At 37.1% G+C, this 13,838-nt stretch overlaps 2 protein-coding genes across 2 annotated transcripts; one reads left to right on the top strand and one right to left on the bottom strand.

Moving 5' to 3' along the window:
- The first annotated feature begins 676 nt into the window (after window positions 1-676).
- Window positions 677-9,631, top strand: LOC122008999 (subtilisin-like protease SBT3.9). Its single transcript, XM_042564956.1, has 12 exons — window positions 677-981; window positions 1,069-1,169; window positions 1,275-1,366; window positions 1,447-1,544; window positions 1,627-1,782; window positions 1,872-1,983; window positions 4,987-5,530; window positions 7,645-7,742; window positions 7,823-8,062; window positions 8,136-8,250; window positions 8,350-8,551; window positions 8,631-9,631. Exons 2-12 carry the CDS (start codon window positions 1,086-1,088, stop codon window positions 9,197-9,199), a joined length of 2,310 nt encoding a protein of 769 aa, XP_042420890.1. The 5' UTR covers window positions 677-981; window positions 1,069-1,085; the 3' UTR covers window positions 9,200-9,631.
- A 595-nt stretch (window positions 9,632-10,226) lies between these two features.
- On the bottom strand, window positions 10,227-12,756 carry LOC122009000 (rust resistance kinase Lr10-like). Its single transcript, XM_042564958.1, has 3 exons — window positions 11,847-12,756; window positions 11,599-11,622; window positions 10,227-11,488 (listed from the first exon to the last, which is right to left on the bottom strand). Exons 1-3 carry the CDS (start codon window positions 12,613-12,615, stop codon window positions 10,419-10,421), a joined length of 1,863 nt encoding a protein of 620 aa, XP_042420892.1. The 5' UTR covers window positions 12,616-12,756; the 3' UTR covers window positions 10,227-10,418.
- Between the last annotated feature and the right edge of the window lie 1,082 nt (window positions 12,757-13,838).

Below are 13,838 nucleotides of genomic sequence, written 5' to 3'. Positions count from 1 at the left end.
GCTTAAGTATAAATAAAATGACTTTCGGGTAAATGAGAGAATTGACTAGAAAGAAATTAGGAATTACCGAATTACAAACCAAGAGGATCCGAACGGCATCTTCCCCAACCCACTTTCTTCCATCCACACTCTGTACCGCCTCTTCTTCTTCTCCTCGATTTCTAATGAAATCCTAACTTCCGTCACGCCGCATGTCGCCGTCGCCGTCGCCGTCGCCGTCGCCGTCGCCGTCGACACTCGAGCCACTCTCGTTTGTCACCAATCACGAAGAATGTTGACATAACAAAATTGGAGAATGTTGGAGTTGAAAAAGAAGCATTAAATGAGTTTAAAGACCTACTTTTTATGTAAACATAAACAGATTTGAATGCTCGATACGCGTTATGTGTGGCGCCTCGCTAAAAAGGGCACGCACAAAGTGCTTCACTTTCAAATATGGCACAAAAGATAAAATAAACTGTCAATCGCAGCAATTTATTTTATCCAAGTGCGGCAGTTTAAAAATTATTTGTGAGAAATTTATTATATATATATTTTTAAAATAATCATAATAAATAACAGAAGGATTGTATATTTATATATTTTTTAAAAATAATTATTGATTATTTTAAATTACGTTTTTTTTAATTCCTAAAATTAATATAATACATCACCCTTTACTGGCTCCAGCTTTCCAGGTTTGACTAGCGGCGTCACCGGAGCTCGCACAGTCGGACTCCTCTGAGATCGCTCTCGATCTCCATCGCCGAGGAGAATTGCGAAATCGCCCGGATACAAAGGGTATTGCCGCCATTTTGGGCTCTGCGCTAAACTTCCCTCCCCCGCGGCGTTTTGGGGTGGACGCGAAGCGCGGTTAGTTTGTTCAGGGAAAGCTCTCTGGAGCAATCGAAGGATACAGCGGAAAAAAGAGCGATCCTTTCCGTGGGCTCCTCCTTGGCTCCTTCCCTCTCTGAGTAAGAGAAGGGACGAGAAAGGAAGAAGGTGAGCCCATGATTCGCTGCATCGAGTTAAGTACAGTGGCTTATATATCAGCTGTGACTTCTTTTCTGTGTTTTTTTTTTTTTGCAGCTGTCGCGATTTCAATCATGACTTCTTCCTCTTCCCACTTGATACTTCCTTTGCTCCTTCTGCAGTACCTTCTGATCCCGGATCTTCTTTTTGCGAGCAATGTGAGTTATCCTCCTATTTGATGCATCCTTTATCACTTTTTTTAAAAAAAAAAAAATTAAAAAATCTGAAACAATGGCTTTTTGATGGTGCTGCTGCTGTACTAGGTCTACATTGTTTATATGGGAGAGAAGAATCAGGACGAAACAGAGGCAATGGTGGAGCTGCATCACGAAATGCTTTCCACCGTGCTCGGGTGGTATGCCATGGACCTTTTCATCCCCATTGTAGTTGCTCGTAGAAGTCAGATTCAGTTGTAAAATTTGATTCTTTTTTCAGCAAAGAAGCTGCCACTTCCTCGATTTTGTACAACTACAAGCATGGGTTTTCGGGATTTGCTGCCGTCTTGACCAAGTCTCAGGCGGCTCACATTGCTAGTAAGCTTGTAATTTTGGTTGTCATTTTTCTGTACATAACATGCCTTCATAGAATTATTAAGCTTTTAGGTGTGGAGTGCAGATTACCCGGGAGTTGTTCATGTTGTACCAAATCGGATTCTTGATTTGCACACGACTAGGAGTTGGGATTTTATGCATTTAGAGGCAAACTTTCCAGATGGGATTATCCCGAAGAGTAGGTCAGGCAATGGATCGATCATTGGTGTTGTAGATACTGGTAATTTTGACTCAGTTGTGTACAGTTTGGAATGGTAACAATGTTATGCTAATTTATGCTTGAAAAAAAAATTCTATTCCTGATTGAAGGGATATGGCCTGAATCTGAGAGCTTCAATGATCATGATATTGGCAAAATTCCATCACGATGGAGAGGAACATGCCAACAAGGGGAGAAGTTTGATGCTTCTAACTGCAATAGGTTTTTATTTTTTTTTTATTTCATAAAATTCAGTTAAATTTCTGGTGTGAATTACTTCTTTTTTTTTTCATTTCAGATTAAATCATACCACTAGATATATGATTAAATCCAAACTTGCAATGTCATTTTGTATTTCTATTCATTTTAAATTTCATTTCTGACAATATTGCACGTATTAAAGTGTTCCTTAGGAAGGAGTACCAATGTACCATGTCTGTGTTTTGTGGTAGTCCATACCATAACTCTGTCTTTCTACTATTAGTAAAATATAATGCTTTGATACTATTCACATTCTACATCAAACTCAGATTATTAGAAGATATTTATATAATTTAGCATGTGTCTAAATATTGCATATACTACTATAAGATGAACAATACTGTTGAACTACAAATATTGGTTTCAGCACCGATATTGATAAGTGAGTGGTTTAGTGTACAATGATCAATACTAGGAAGAGGGATTCAAATTGTGAGCTATTATACGAAACAATTGATCTTGGATTAGCATTGGCATTTCAGTATCCTCACTCCTTCAACAATGAGGATGAAATGCCAATCTTCAATCATCTAGCTTGAGATCTGTTCTCGAGGTTTTGTTGTGTTGATTTTCAATTTAAAAATTTGGTTATTCTCATATTGTTAGATGAGTTTATTCATTTTTTACCTTTTCTAGGTTACTTGGGCATCTAATAGGGTACTTGATAGTCAACTTACTTGTGATTCCTAAACGTGTCAATTAGGGTGGGTTGCCTGTGGCTTGGCCTAGCCCGACATGGTTTAAATCATGTCTGATCCGGTCCAAATACAAATGGGTTGGACCCATGCAGATTTTGACACCATGTGGGTCTAAATGTAGAGCCCGACATTAATACTAATAATAAATATCAAAATTTTTAATAATATTTAATAAAACTATCAATTTTAATAATATTAAATCTGATTTTGAATTTTGAATTAATTTTTAGTAATAAAAAATAAATATTTAAAAAGACTAGGCTTGACAAGAGCAAGCTGAACCAGGCCTTGCTTAGCTCTGTTTGGGTTTGGGCTCGTGCTAGGCAAGAACTTTGGCCAATTCTAGCATGCTTGGCTCAACACAACTTCGCATGGGACATTATGGGTTGAACTCTAACCCGACTATTCCATTTGGGCTTGTGCTCGTGCTAAGCAAGGACTTCATCCAATTTGGGCATGCTTGGCTTGACACAACTTCTCATGGGTCATCATGGGTTGGATTCAGCCTAGCTCAAGCGCAACCGTTGACAACTCTAATGATACCCTAGCTTGATTGCCAATTAATTTCACATTGTATGTAAATGTATATTTTTATGAAAGTACTAGTTATAACCTAGTTGTATTTTGGAGTATCCCCTTAAAAATCATAATTCAAATGATTTTGAGTTTAAGATGCAGCACAGCTAATGTAACACCTCAATATGCTCCCCTAATGTTGAGTTGTGGGCTAATAGAAGCACTTTATAAGTTAGATGTGGTAGCTTATTAACTTGGTTTTAAGCATTTTGGGATAGTGGTTGGGTGTGATAAGTTAAATTGGTCAATTCTCTTATTTAAGCAGTGCATGATAGCTAATATATATTGCGTGACCCATTTATGTATTCCGCTCCATCCTAGTAAATATTTAGTTTAGTCGATATGCATTGAATCTAACATCATTGATATTAGTATTATTAGGTCTTTCACTATAGATAACCTTGGAATTTAAATTGTGGTGTGTTCTTGGTGGATTGGGACAGTACAGGATCTTTCTTTATGTGTAAGCATAAAGGAAGCATTTAAACTATATTTTTATAATTCTATCTGTCCATGTTTTTCATCTACATTCAAATAGGATTGCCTTGGTACAGTGATAGACTCTTTAAAGGGAAGTATACTTGTCACTATATTAATTTATGTAGAAACTCCATGATGAATGCTTGTTGACATGCAAAAAAAAAAATCCTTTTCTCCGGGAAAGGGAGAGATTCCTTGATAGATATATATAATAACTCAGGCATCAATTGCATTTTTGTATAGCAAAGTTATGAAAACTTGCCAGAAGTAGCTTGATGAATTGTATGTGCTGATTGTCATTTAGTTAATAAACACATGGATATTGAAGTTTGACAAGTTCTTTCGATACTGGATTACAAGTAGTTGATTGAATCCCTTTTGGTAAACAACTGAAATAGGTTCTTGCCAATGATAAACTTGGGGTATGAATGCAATGAAAACAACTGTCAGATAATGCCAAATAAATCTTGTTGAAGTCTTGGATGCAGCAAATCCAATATTTGGTTGTAGAAATCCATGGGAAAGTTCAATATAAGCTGTATTGCATGCACGATAAAGCGCATGTAGGATATTCCAATCTGATATTCTTTATCTTTTGGTCTTTTGTTTAGTTAAGCATAATTCTCAGATTTTTGTTGAAAATTAGAAGCCTAGTTCAGAAGGAACTGAGACCTCATTTATATTGTCATATTTCCTTTATGCATAGTTGGATATTTTAGCTTGATTCTAAAAGAGATGATTGATTGGAATGCATGTCGCAGGCCTGTTTTGTTTCTCAGGCTAAGATGATGATTGCATGTTCAGTTTTGAAAACACTTCTCTTGTTGATCTCAGGTTTTGCTAATAAGATGTTCAATATTTGTTTTCAATTGTACATTTCAGACAATACAAGTACATGGATCATTCCAATATTTGAAACCACCAATACATTGTGTTAAATCCTGTATTTCAAATGTACCTATAAATCAAATGTACCCCCATAAAAATCCTGTATATCAATATAATATTAATGGAACAATTGGATTCATATGGGGGCTCCTTATCAACGACAATGTGTTTGGTCACTTGGTCAAGTAGGAGTTAATAATATTGTAATTTTTTTTTATCATACTGACATTATGGCTATACCAGTTTGACCATGTGTTGAAACAAGTACCAGACTAGTATTTGAGATGAATCTTGAGTAAAATTGTCCTTGTGCCTTTTGCAGGAAAATAATTGGTGCACGATGGTACATTCGAGGATATGAAGCTGAATATGGGATGTTAAATACAAGTGATGTTGTTGAGTATCGTTCTGCTCGAGACGCCGTTGGGCATGGCACCCACACATCATCTACTGCTGCTGGTGCATTTGTTAGCAATGCAAGCTTTATGGGAATTGCTCGCGGATTAGCAAGAGGAGGTGCTTTGAAGGCCAGGTTGGCTATTTACAAGGTCTGCTGGGCTTCTGGTGGTTGCAGCTCTGCAGACATTCTTGCTGCATTTGATGATTCAATCAATGATGGGGTAGATGTTCTTTCAGTGTCTTTAGGCCAATCACCACCACTTCCTGCATATGTTGAGGATGTTCTGGCCATTGGTTCTTTTCATGCTGTAGCGAGAGGAATTTCTGTTGTATGTTCTGCTGGAAATTCTGGACCTTTTTCACAAACTGTGATAAACACTGCTCCTTGGATTTTAACTGTTGCAGCAAGCACAATAGATCGGATTTTTGTGACAAAGATCACCCTTGGGAATAACCTAATTCAAGCAGTAAGTTTCATGCTTTCATATGTAGGTGTTGATTGTGATTGACTTAAGAATCTGATCTATTTACTACCTCTAGAAGATAATTAATTTCGTTATAATTGTTTTGTAAGAAGGGGAGCCTCGGCGCAACGGTAAAGTTGTTGTCATGTGACCAAAAGGTCACGGGTTCGAATCCTGAAAACAACATCTTGCAAAAAGTAGAGTAAGGTTGCGTACAATGGATCTTTCCTCGGGACCCTGCTTGGCGGGAGCTTCGTGCACCGGGCTGTCTTGTTTTTTATATAATTGTTTTGTAACTCATGAGATCTACTTTTGTTTCTATTGTAACTTTGGGCATGCATAGTGGCAAATTCTGAACCCATAACAGTTAAAAGATCACAAGTTTGCTAGATTGACAAGTACCTTGTGTTCTTTACTTTTCTATGTCCATTCAATTTCTCTTGCTGTGCTACCACAAGCTTCATCTCTTTGATTGTTTGTTCTAAGCTAATTTTCGTGTGTTTCAATCTAAAACTAATTTATCTTTTAAATTGTGCTAAAACTCTCTTTTTTGGGCTGTTACATTAGATGGTGGGATTATGACCATTGCCATTGTGCGCAAATTGTAGCTTTTTGCCTGAATATCTTCATCATCTTGTTATCTTGGCTCCAATGAGTGAAAAAATAGTTCACTTTATTGTTTGTTTTTTGACTCTGACTTTGTTTCCTTTTCTGTTTGATTGTTCTTTCCAATAAACTAGAAAATCTTAGCATATCATCAAGCAAGGATGATGTTCACGCCTTTATACCAATCATGGGGTATGAAAGTGGTAGTATTGAGGATGATTATGACAAAATCAACATACAAAGGGTGTAAACTCGAATTGTAGCAAATTAGTATTTTTTTTTTTTAAATTTAAAAATTGGACTTTTATTCAGATAAGTTTATAAGTTAAATAAACAAATATTATAATCAAATTTTCAATAATTTAATTGAGTAGGAATGCTCCTAAAGTAGATGATATGCGAGAATTTGAATTTATGAATACAAAGGATAACTTATTGTAGCATTAGCCACTTTATAATAATGATTACTAAATGCTAGTTCATTCCTAGTATCAGTGAATATCTCTCTTATCAGCTTAGTAGACATCTCAATGTAATGGTAACTGGTAGATAAGGAAACTAACTCATTGGGTTGAATGTTTCTTTTTTGGTTTTTCATATTCTTCTGAGTACCTTTTCTCCATACCAATGGCTATTAATTATAGTGCACTTGGTTCATAGGAGTGACTATTCCATGACTTATGAATTCTCATGGAATAAGTATTTCTATGTTTGATTATAAAAGTGAATTCGGAGTACGAGTTTCCATTGAATTATGATTTCCTAATTATAAAGAATAGCTATTCAATGCTTTGTTTTAGGAATAACTATTTTTTATTTATCCTTTCTTCAAAGGTGCCTAATTTACTCTATTTAATCTTCCAAAGAGTAAATGTATATATTATGAATTGCAAAGTAGGTCCGTTGGTAGTCTGGCTAGGTGGGCGGGATAGGTTGTTTGGATTAGGTTGAGCCTGATAAGTTGTATGAACTGGACATTTTTTTAAAATTTTTTTTTCTATGTAGGAATACTTTATCATTATGAGCATTATTCTTTGTCTAATACTTATAAGATTACTATAATCCAAACATAAAAATTCACAGGAAAACATCTATTTCATTCCATGATAAATATTCCTATTCTGTGCTTTGTTAATTCTATTCTCTTGGAATAGTCATCCTATTCCTTTTCAATTCCTTTCTGTAAACCAAATGCTCCGTTAGTTTGTGACTGATTCCTTTCTTCATGGGTTCTTGATTCTAAAAAATTGATTGAGATAAAATATACATTCCATTTTGATTTCAAATTCAAACATTCAATTTCTAACTATGACTATTTAATTAATTGTGCAAACAAAATGTGAGACTGCTTTGCTCACTAAACTCAATATCTCCTTTTTTTTGACTGATTGTATATTAATTATCTGAAAAATACTAGGATTAACAAGTCATTGTCCGTATTCCATTATCTGATTATCAATTTTATGAAAACAAAGAATGCCTTGATCTGATCTTTGATCATGAACATTCAGGGTCAAGCTTTGTTCCTTGGAGAGCATGCAGATAAGTTTTATGGGATTGTTTATGCTGAAGATATTGCTTCAGATAAAGCAGATGCTTCTGATGCCCGGTAGGCCCTTTTCATTGTCCAAAATTTTCTACATCCATTTAAAAGGCAAATATACTCTCTAACTATGCTGCCTTTTCTAGAGGCTGTAGTGCAGCTTCGCTAAATTCGACTTTAGCAAGAGGAAAAGTTGTTATCTGCTTTCAGACTCGGGAACAAAGATCCCCGCTGGTTGCTTCGGATACTGTAAGAAGAGCCCATGGGGTTGCGGTCATCTTTTCACAGTTCTTGACGGAGGACATTTCCTTTGCATTTGATTTTCCTTGCATCCAAGTTGACCTTGAAACTGGAACAAATATACTCATGTACATTGGCAATACAAGGTGTGCCCTAAAGCAGATTTCTTTTGAACATATACTTCCAATTTTAAAAGTTTTCAATGCGATCGTGTCACAGGAATCCAGTGATTAAATTTAGCCCCACAAAAACAGCTTTGGGGACTGTTACAGCTCCTGAAGTAGCATACTTCTCATCTCGAGGTCCTAGTTCACTTTCACCATATGTGCTAAAGGTGCAACTGCACTTCAATCGTTACGTCTTCACTTTGTGAAATCAGTTTCAGTTCTAAATATCAATAAGCTGACATTCTTTATCTGCTCATCTGTTTCAGCCTGATCTTGCTGCCCCTGGTGTAAATATCTTAGCATCTTGGTCACCTGCTTCTCCACAGAACAGTAAACCTTCACTTGATTTTAAAATCGAGTCAGGCACCTCCATGTCCTGTCCTCATGTTACTGCAATTGTTGCTCTTCTCAAAGCAACATATCCAGATTGGAGCCCAGCTGCAATAAAATCTGCGCTAATCACAACAGGCAAGTTGCATTCACTTTGCTTGAATTGTATTTGTCAAGCAATACAATTGTGACCTAAATTGTATTGTGCTACCAACAGCTACTATCGACGATGAAAATGCCCTTAATATAGCAGCCGAAGGAGCTCCTAACAAGAAAGCAAACTCATTCGACTATGGAGGTGGACATGTGAATCCAAATCGAGCCATACATCCCGGTTTGCTATACGACATGGTGCCGTCTGATTATGTGCATTTCCTGTGCTCTATGGGCCATAACAATACTGCTGTGAGTTCCATTGTGCGACAACCCACTGTCTGCCACGACGCATATAAATCACAGAAGGATCTTAATCTTCCATCTATAGCCATACCTGAATTAAAAGGCAAATTAACAGTCTCAAGAACAGTTACAAATATTGGTCCAGTTGCATCCACGTACACTGCTCATGTTGAAGCTCCTCCTGGGGTGAGTGTTCGTGTCAAACCCTCGATCCTAATGTTCAATTCTACTATCAGTAAGTTAAACTTCAAGGTGAAGTTCCGGTCGCAGCTAAAGGTGCATAGTGGATACTTGTTTGGAAGTCTGACATGGGAAGATGGTGTCCATTGGGTTAGAATTCCTTTAGCCGTTCGCCCTATCATTGACGTTTTCAGTATCTACACATAGCTGAGTTGTTATTCTTCAGACTTTATCTTCTCCTGTTAGTTTCTTTCAGAACAGTAGTATTGCAAAGACGACAGAAATGATTGTGGAGTAGAAGCGGAAAAAAAAGGAAGGAAAAGCTTATTTTATGTGCAATGTAGAACAACATGAAAAAAAAAAGGGAAAGGCTCATTCTATCCAAATTTTGAAGAGGTCATTGCGTCACTTGAATCAGCTTATCTAACATCATCATGTTTACTCCTTTAACATTTTAACCTGTGTAGTTTAGGGTTTAGGGAAGTTATCGGACATCATTCCTACTCGGGTGAATGCATCAGAAGTAGGGAAAGAAGTGTCAAATTGATATCTTTCACTCAAAATTTTCTTTTACTGAGTAGAGAGGAACTTGACTGTTCTCTACCTCATTCTTGTAATGTCATAATTAGTTGCAAGTCACAACTTAACCATCTTTCAACATGGGAACCTGAATGTCATGCCGTAACTCATAACATGAGAAAGAGGGCACAACTTGGTGAGCAATGAAAGGAATGGCATAACCTTGCCGCATGTAGAAAATCGACAACACTTGCTACAGACAATTATGATTTATGTATTTAGACAAACATCCCAAAGAATTGCCGCGTAACATATGAATCTCAATGAAAAAAGCTAAAGCACAAACAGGTTCAACAAGACAATGAATAAGATCTGTTAGCTTTAAAAACCTCCACATTCTCAACCTGTGATTATGGGAATAACAGAACTAGAGGAATCCACTTAGGAGCAAGTGTGGTAAAGATGCATGTAGCATTAAGTTAAGACATACCCAGTGGAAAATAATTCACTATGAAAAAAATAATTCTTGTAAACACGAACTTAATTATTCAAGAATGACAAATTAGACAACTTACAAGCTTTGTGGAGAACTCCAAAACATTCTAGAGTTTGTAAGAAACAAGGAGTCAAGGATTTTAGATGTTGTAAGACAATAAGAGGGTAGTAGTTATGAACATTTTAGAATTTATAAGAAAGAAAGTTGCTTAGCAGAGAGTAGTTTAAATAAGCCATATTATTATGCTTTATGTACAAGGATAGAAAAGGCAAATAAAGAATTGGCTTCTTGTCCAATTCTTTCCTCTACTTCAACATATAATATATTTGACATAATCAAATTCCATGGGTTTACTATAAGTCACTTACAACTTAGATAAAAATGAGAGAACTTGCATATTTGACATATTTATTAATTAGGATAATCTGGATGAGCGTTGGAGACAAATGGCTTAGGAGGCATCGGCACTTCCTCTGAACTCCCTATAAGCATATGAAGAACTCTAGTCATGGTAGGTCTTTCAGTTGGACTCCATTGAATACACCATAAAGCCACCTTAGAGAGTTTCTTTAATATTTCTCCATCTTTTTGTTCCATCTCCATCGTCAATTCCAAGTCTTGTCTTTCAACTAGTCGATCATACACCCATTCTGGATAATAAATCTCACTCTCCCTTCCTATTTCAGGATCATGATTTTTTCGGCCTCCTATCATCTCCAACAGCAACATGCCAAAACTATAGACATCAGATTTATACGACACAGTCCCGAAATTCCTACAATACATTTCAGGAGCAATATATCCCATTGTACCTCTTGCAGCAGTCATAGTGACAATACTAATCTCCCTTGAGCAAAGTTTTGCTAGTCCAAAGTCTGAAATCTTTGGATTTAAATCGTGATCCAATAGAATGTTATGCGGCTTAATATCAAAATGCAAAATCCGTTGTTCACATCCCTGATGTAAGTACTCGATGCCTCGAGCAATGCCTATGGCAATGTTCAACAATTTATCCATGCTCAGCTGTTTGTTGCTTCCTTTGTCTTGCCTTGAGAAAATATACTTCTCCAATGACTCATTTGGCATGAACTCGTAGATGAGAGCACGAGTTGATCGTTCCGAGCAAAATCCCAACAAGCGAGTAATGTTAATATGATGAATCCTTCCGATGGTTGCCACTTCATTTATGAATTCTTGGCCTTCCCCTTTTGAACTCTCGAGCATCTTAACTGCAACAGGAATACCGTTCGATAGCTCCCCTTTGTACACACTTCCATAGCCACCTTGCCCCAACTTATTCTTGAACCTCATTGTGATCTTTTTAATATCGGCAAAAGAGTATCGAGTCGGTTTTGCATCACCATATGTCGCTAGAAACTGTTCTACTTTGAAACGAATTTCTTGATCCTTCTCGGACTTCCTTATAATGTATACTATAATAAGAGATGCTAACACAATTACAGAGCCACCTATGCTTCCTCCTGCACAGAAAGAATTAACAAAGAGATTGAACTAATAATATTATAAAATTTATATTCCATTCTAACAAACTAGATCGAGAATACAATATTAAAACGGTAAGAAAACTCACCAACTATGAGCCCGATGTTTTTTCCTGTAAACAAAAAGCAAGCAAGCAATTAGTAATGATTTATATTATCTAGCAGGAAAAAAAAACTAGCATATCTAGTAGAAAGAAAGCATTCAATCAATTATATTTGTTGAAAAGGTTGATTATATGTAGTTTAAAAAAAAAAATAGCAAAATTTTCTTAATATTTTATCATGTTATTGGACAAGAGAATATGAAGGAACGTGAGAATGATGGAATGAAGATTACCATGGTGGTTCGCCCTCGTTAAGCAGACAGTTTGGTTTATTCTGCGGCTAAATGCACATTCTTTTCCTTCGCTATAGCAGAATTCGCAGTTCTCCCATTCCGAAATATTAAGATTTAAATCCATCTGTCGCGTTCGAATGAATCGCTGAACCCGATCTCGAAACGTCCGTCCGTCTGAATATCCGATCCAACCACCGATTCCAGTGCCCATGCATCCTGACGGGAGCAGGTCCATGGAAGACCAAGCATTCGCTGCATAAACCCACTGCCCTTCACCCCCATCGCTAAGGCACGGAATGGGTCCCGTAATCCAATCCGGATCTGTTTCTATTTCACTCGAGCAGTTCACCAGCATATAGCTGATGTAGGAGTAGTCGTCGTCTTTGTAAATCGAGCCTGTGAGATTGGTGGAGCTGAGCTTTCGCAGTGGACACTGAGCCCATTCGTCCCCTAATAACTCAATTCTAAAAGGAGTGTCCAAGTTGACGATCTTGCAGAGCCCTAAACGAGGAAGCGTGATGATGGCGTCACCGGCAGCGGAACACGAGACATCCAAGCCCCGAGCGCCGCAGTACTCAGGAGTCGTACTCGAGTTCAGGCGGAAGGGATATCTGACGTCTATTCCCCCGCAGGCGGAATTAGTCTGGCAATCCTTGATAAACTCCTCTTTCTCCTCCCCATCGAGATCCTCAGCCCGAGTCTTCGCTTTGGAAGCATGGAGAAGCAGCAGGAGAAGGCAGAGTGCGTATGGGTGGAGTAGACGACGCATGGAGAAAAATTGAGGGAAGCTGGCTTCCAGCTGAAGTTGGGGATTACAGAGGAAGCATGATCAGTTCACGCAACTGGTGCGAATCCCTCATTTATCGTCCGTGGAGGAAGACAAGGTTCACAACGACTTGTGCCAAGGGCCGGAGGAAGTTGCTGTCTCATAATTAATTTGGACTTAATTTTCCACACGTTTTGTCTTTATCATTGTGGAAATTTCTCCCGGTCATAAATTCCAGGAAGCTCAATTTGACGACGACTTCGTCTCTCGAACGACTTGCAATGCCTTCCACACATATGGCACGGCATTTGATTAGTTACAACTCAGAATATAATGTAATGGTTGTGATGCGTGTGCGGCTTTCCCTGAAGATATACATTATCTTTATATTATAATCTTTTTTGTTCATTCTATTATAATTGTCAAGCATCTTGAAAGGAAATTGAGATGCAATCCCCCAAGTGTGCGAAACAATTTCATCTTAACGAAAGTAAAGAGTTTTAATCCATACTTCTATCTAAAACTCACTTGGGAAAAATCAATATTTACAAAGAAGACTCGAGGGCTGACTATATTAATATTAAGATGATGACAATGATATACTGAAAAAGGTACATCTTCCATAGTCAAAGGACATTTCAACAACTAATAGTAAAGTCGTTGGTAATGATCATCCTCGCCCTTGCTATTGGTATGATGAGTTTTATTAATATGGTACGCAGTGGCAGGATGCTTTCTTAATTTATTAGACATCTAGGATAGAATCTTAATTTTGATAAATTAACCGATAAATTTCTTTTAATGAGTGGTTGATAAAAAAAAATTAGGTTGGGTTGATAGTCTGTCTACTATGATTACTTTTCAATTTATCTTGATGATGGATAAAATTGTAATCATCAATCTTAAAGAGTGAGTAATCTATCTAAATGGCGTCTCCGCAATTGAAGGTGCATATTAAGTATAATTCTATCGTACTAATTTATACCATCAACTTATTGATGTACTGACCAACTGAATCTAAAATTATTGGATTGATCTTACATAGAACATTTCAACAACAGATTGTTCCAGTTGTAGCATTTGATTATACTAAAAAGGAATTACAAAATGAATAAGTCTTGCTATTGTCCTCCCTGAGAAGCTCCATGGCCTATTCAAGCACGCTTCTGAATCGCTTGTCATTTTGTTGCACCAGATAGGCTAGGCAAATTCTTTGCTAATCGTGT

This window comes from Zingiber officinale, chromosome 8A (assembly GCF_018446385.1).
Source record: "Zingiber officinale cultivar Zhangliang chromosome 8A, Zo_v1.1, whole genome shotgun sequence".
In the NCBI taxonomy this organism is placed as follows: domain Eukaryota; kingdom Viridiplantae; phylum Streptophyta; class Magnoliopsida; order Zingiberales; family Zingiberaceae; genus Zingiber; species Zingiber officinale.
The sequence above is the reverse complement of the archived record's forward strand: the minus strand, read 5'-3'. Positions and strand labels throughout refer to the sequence as shown.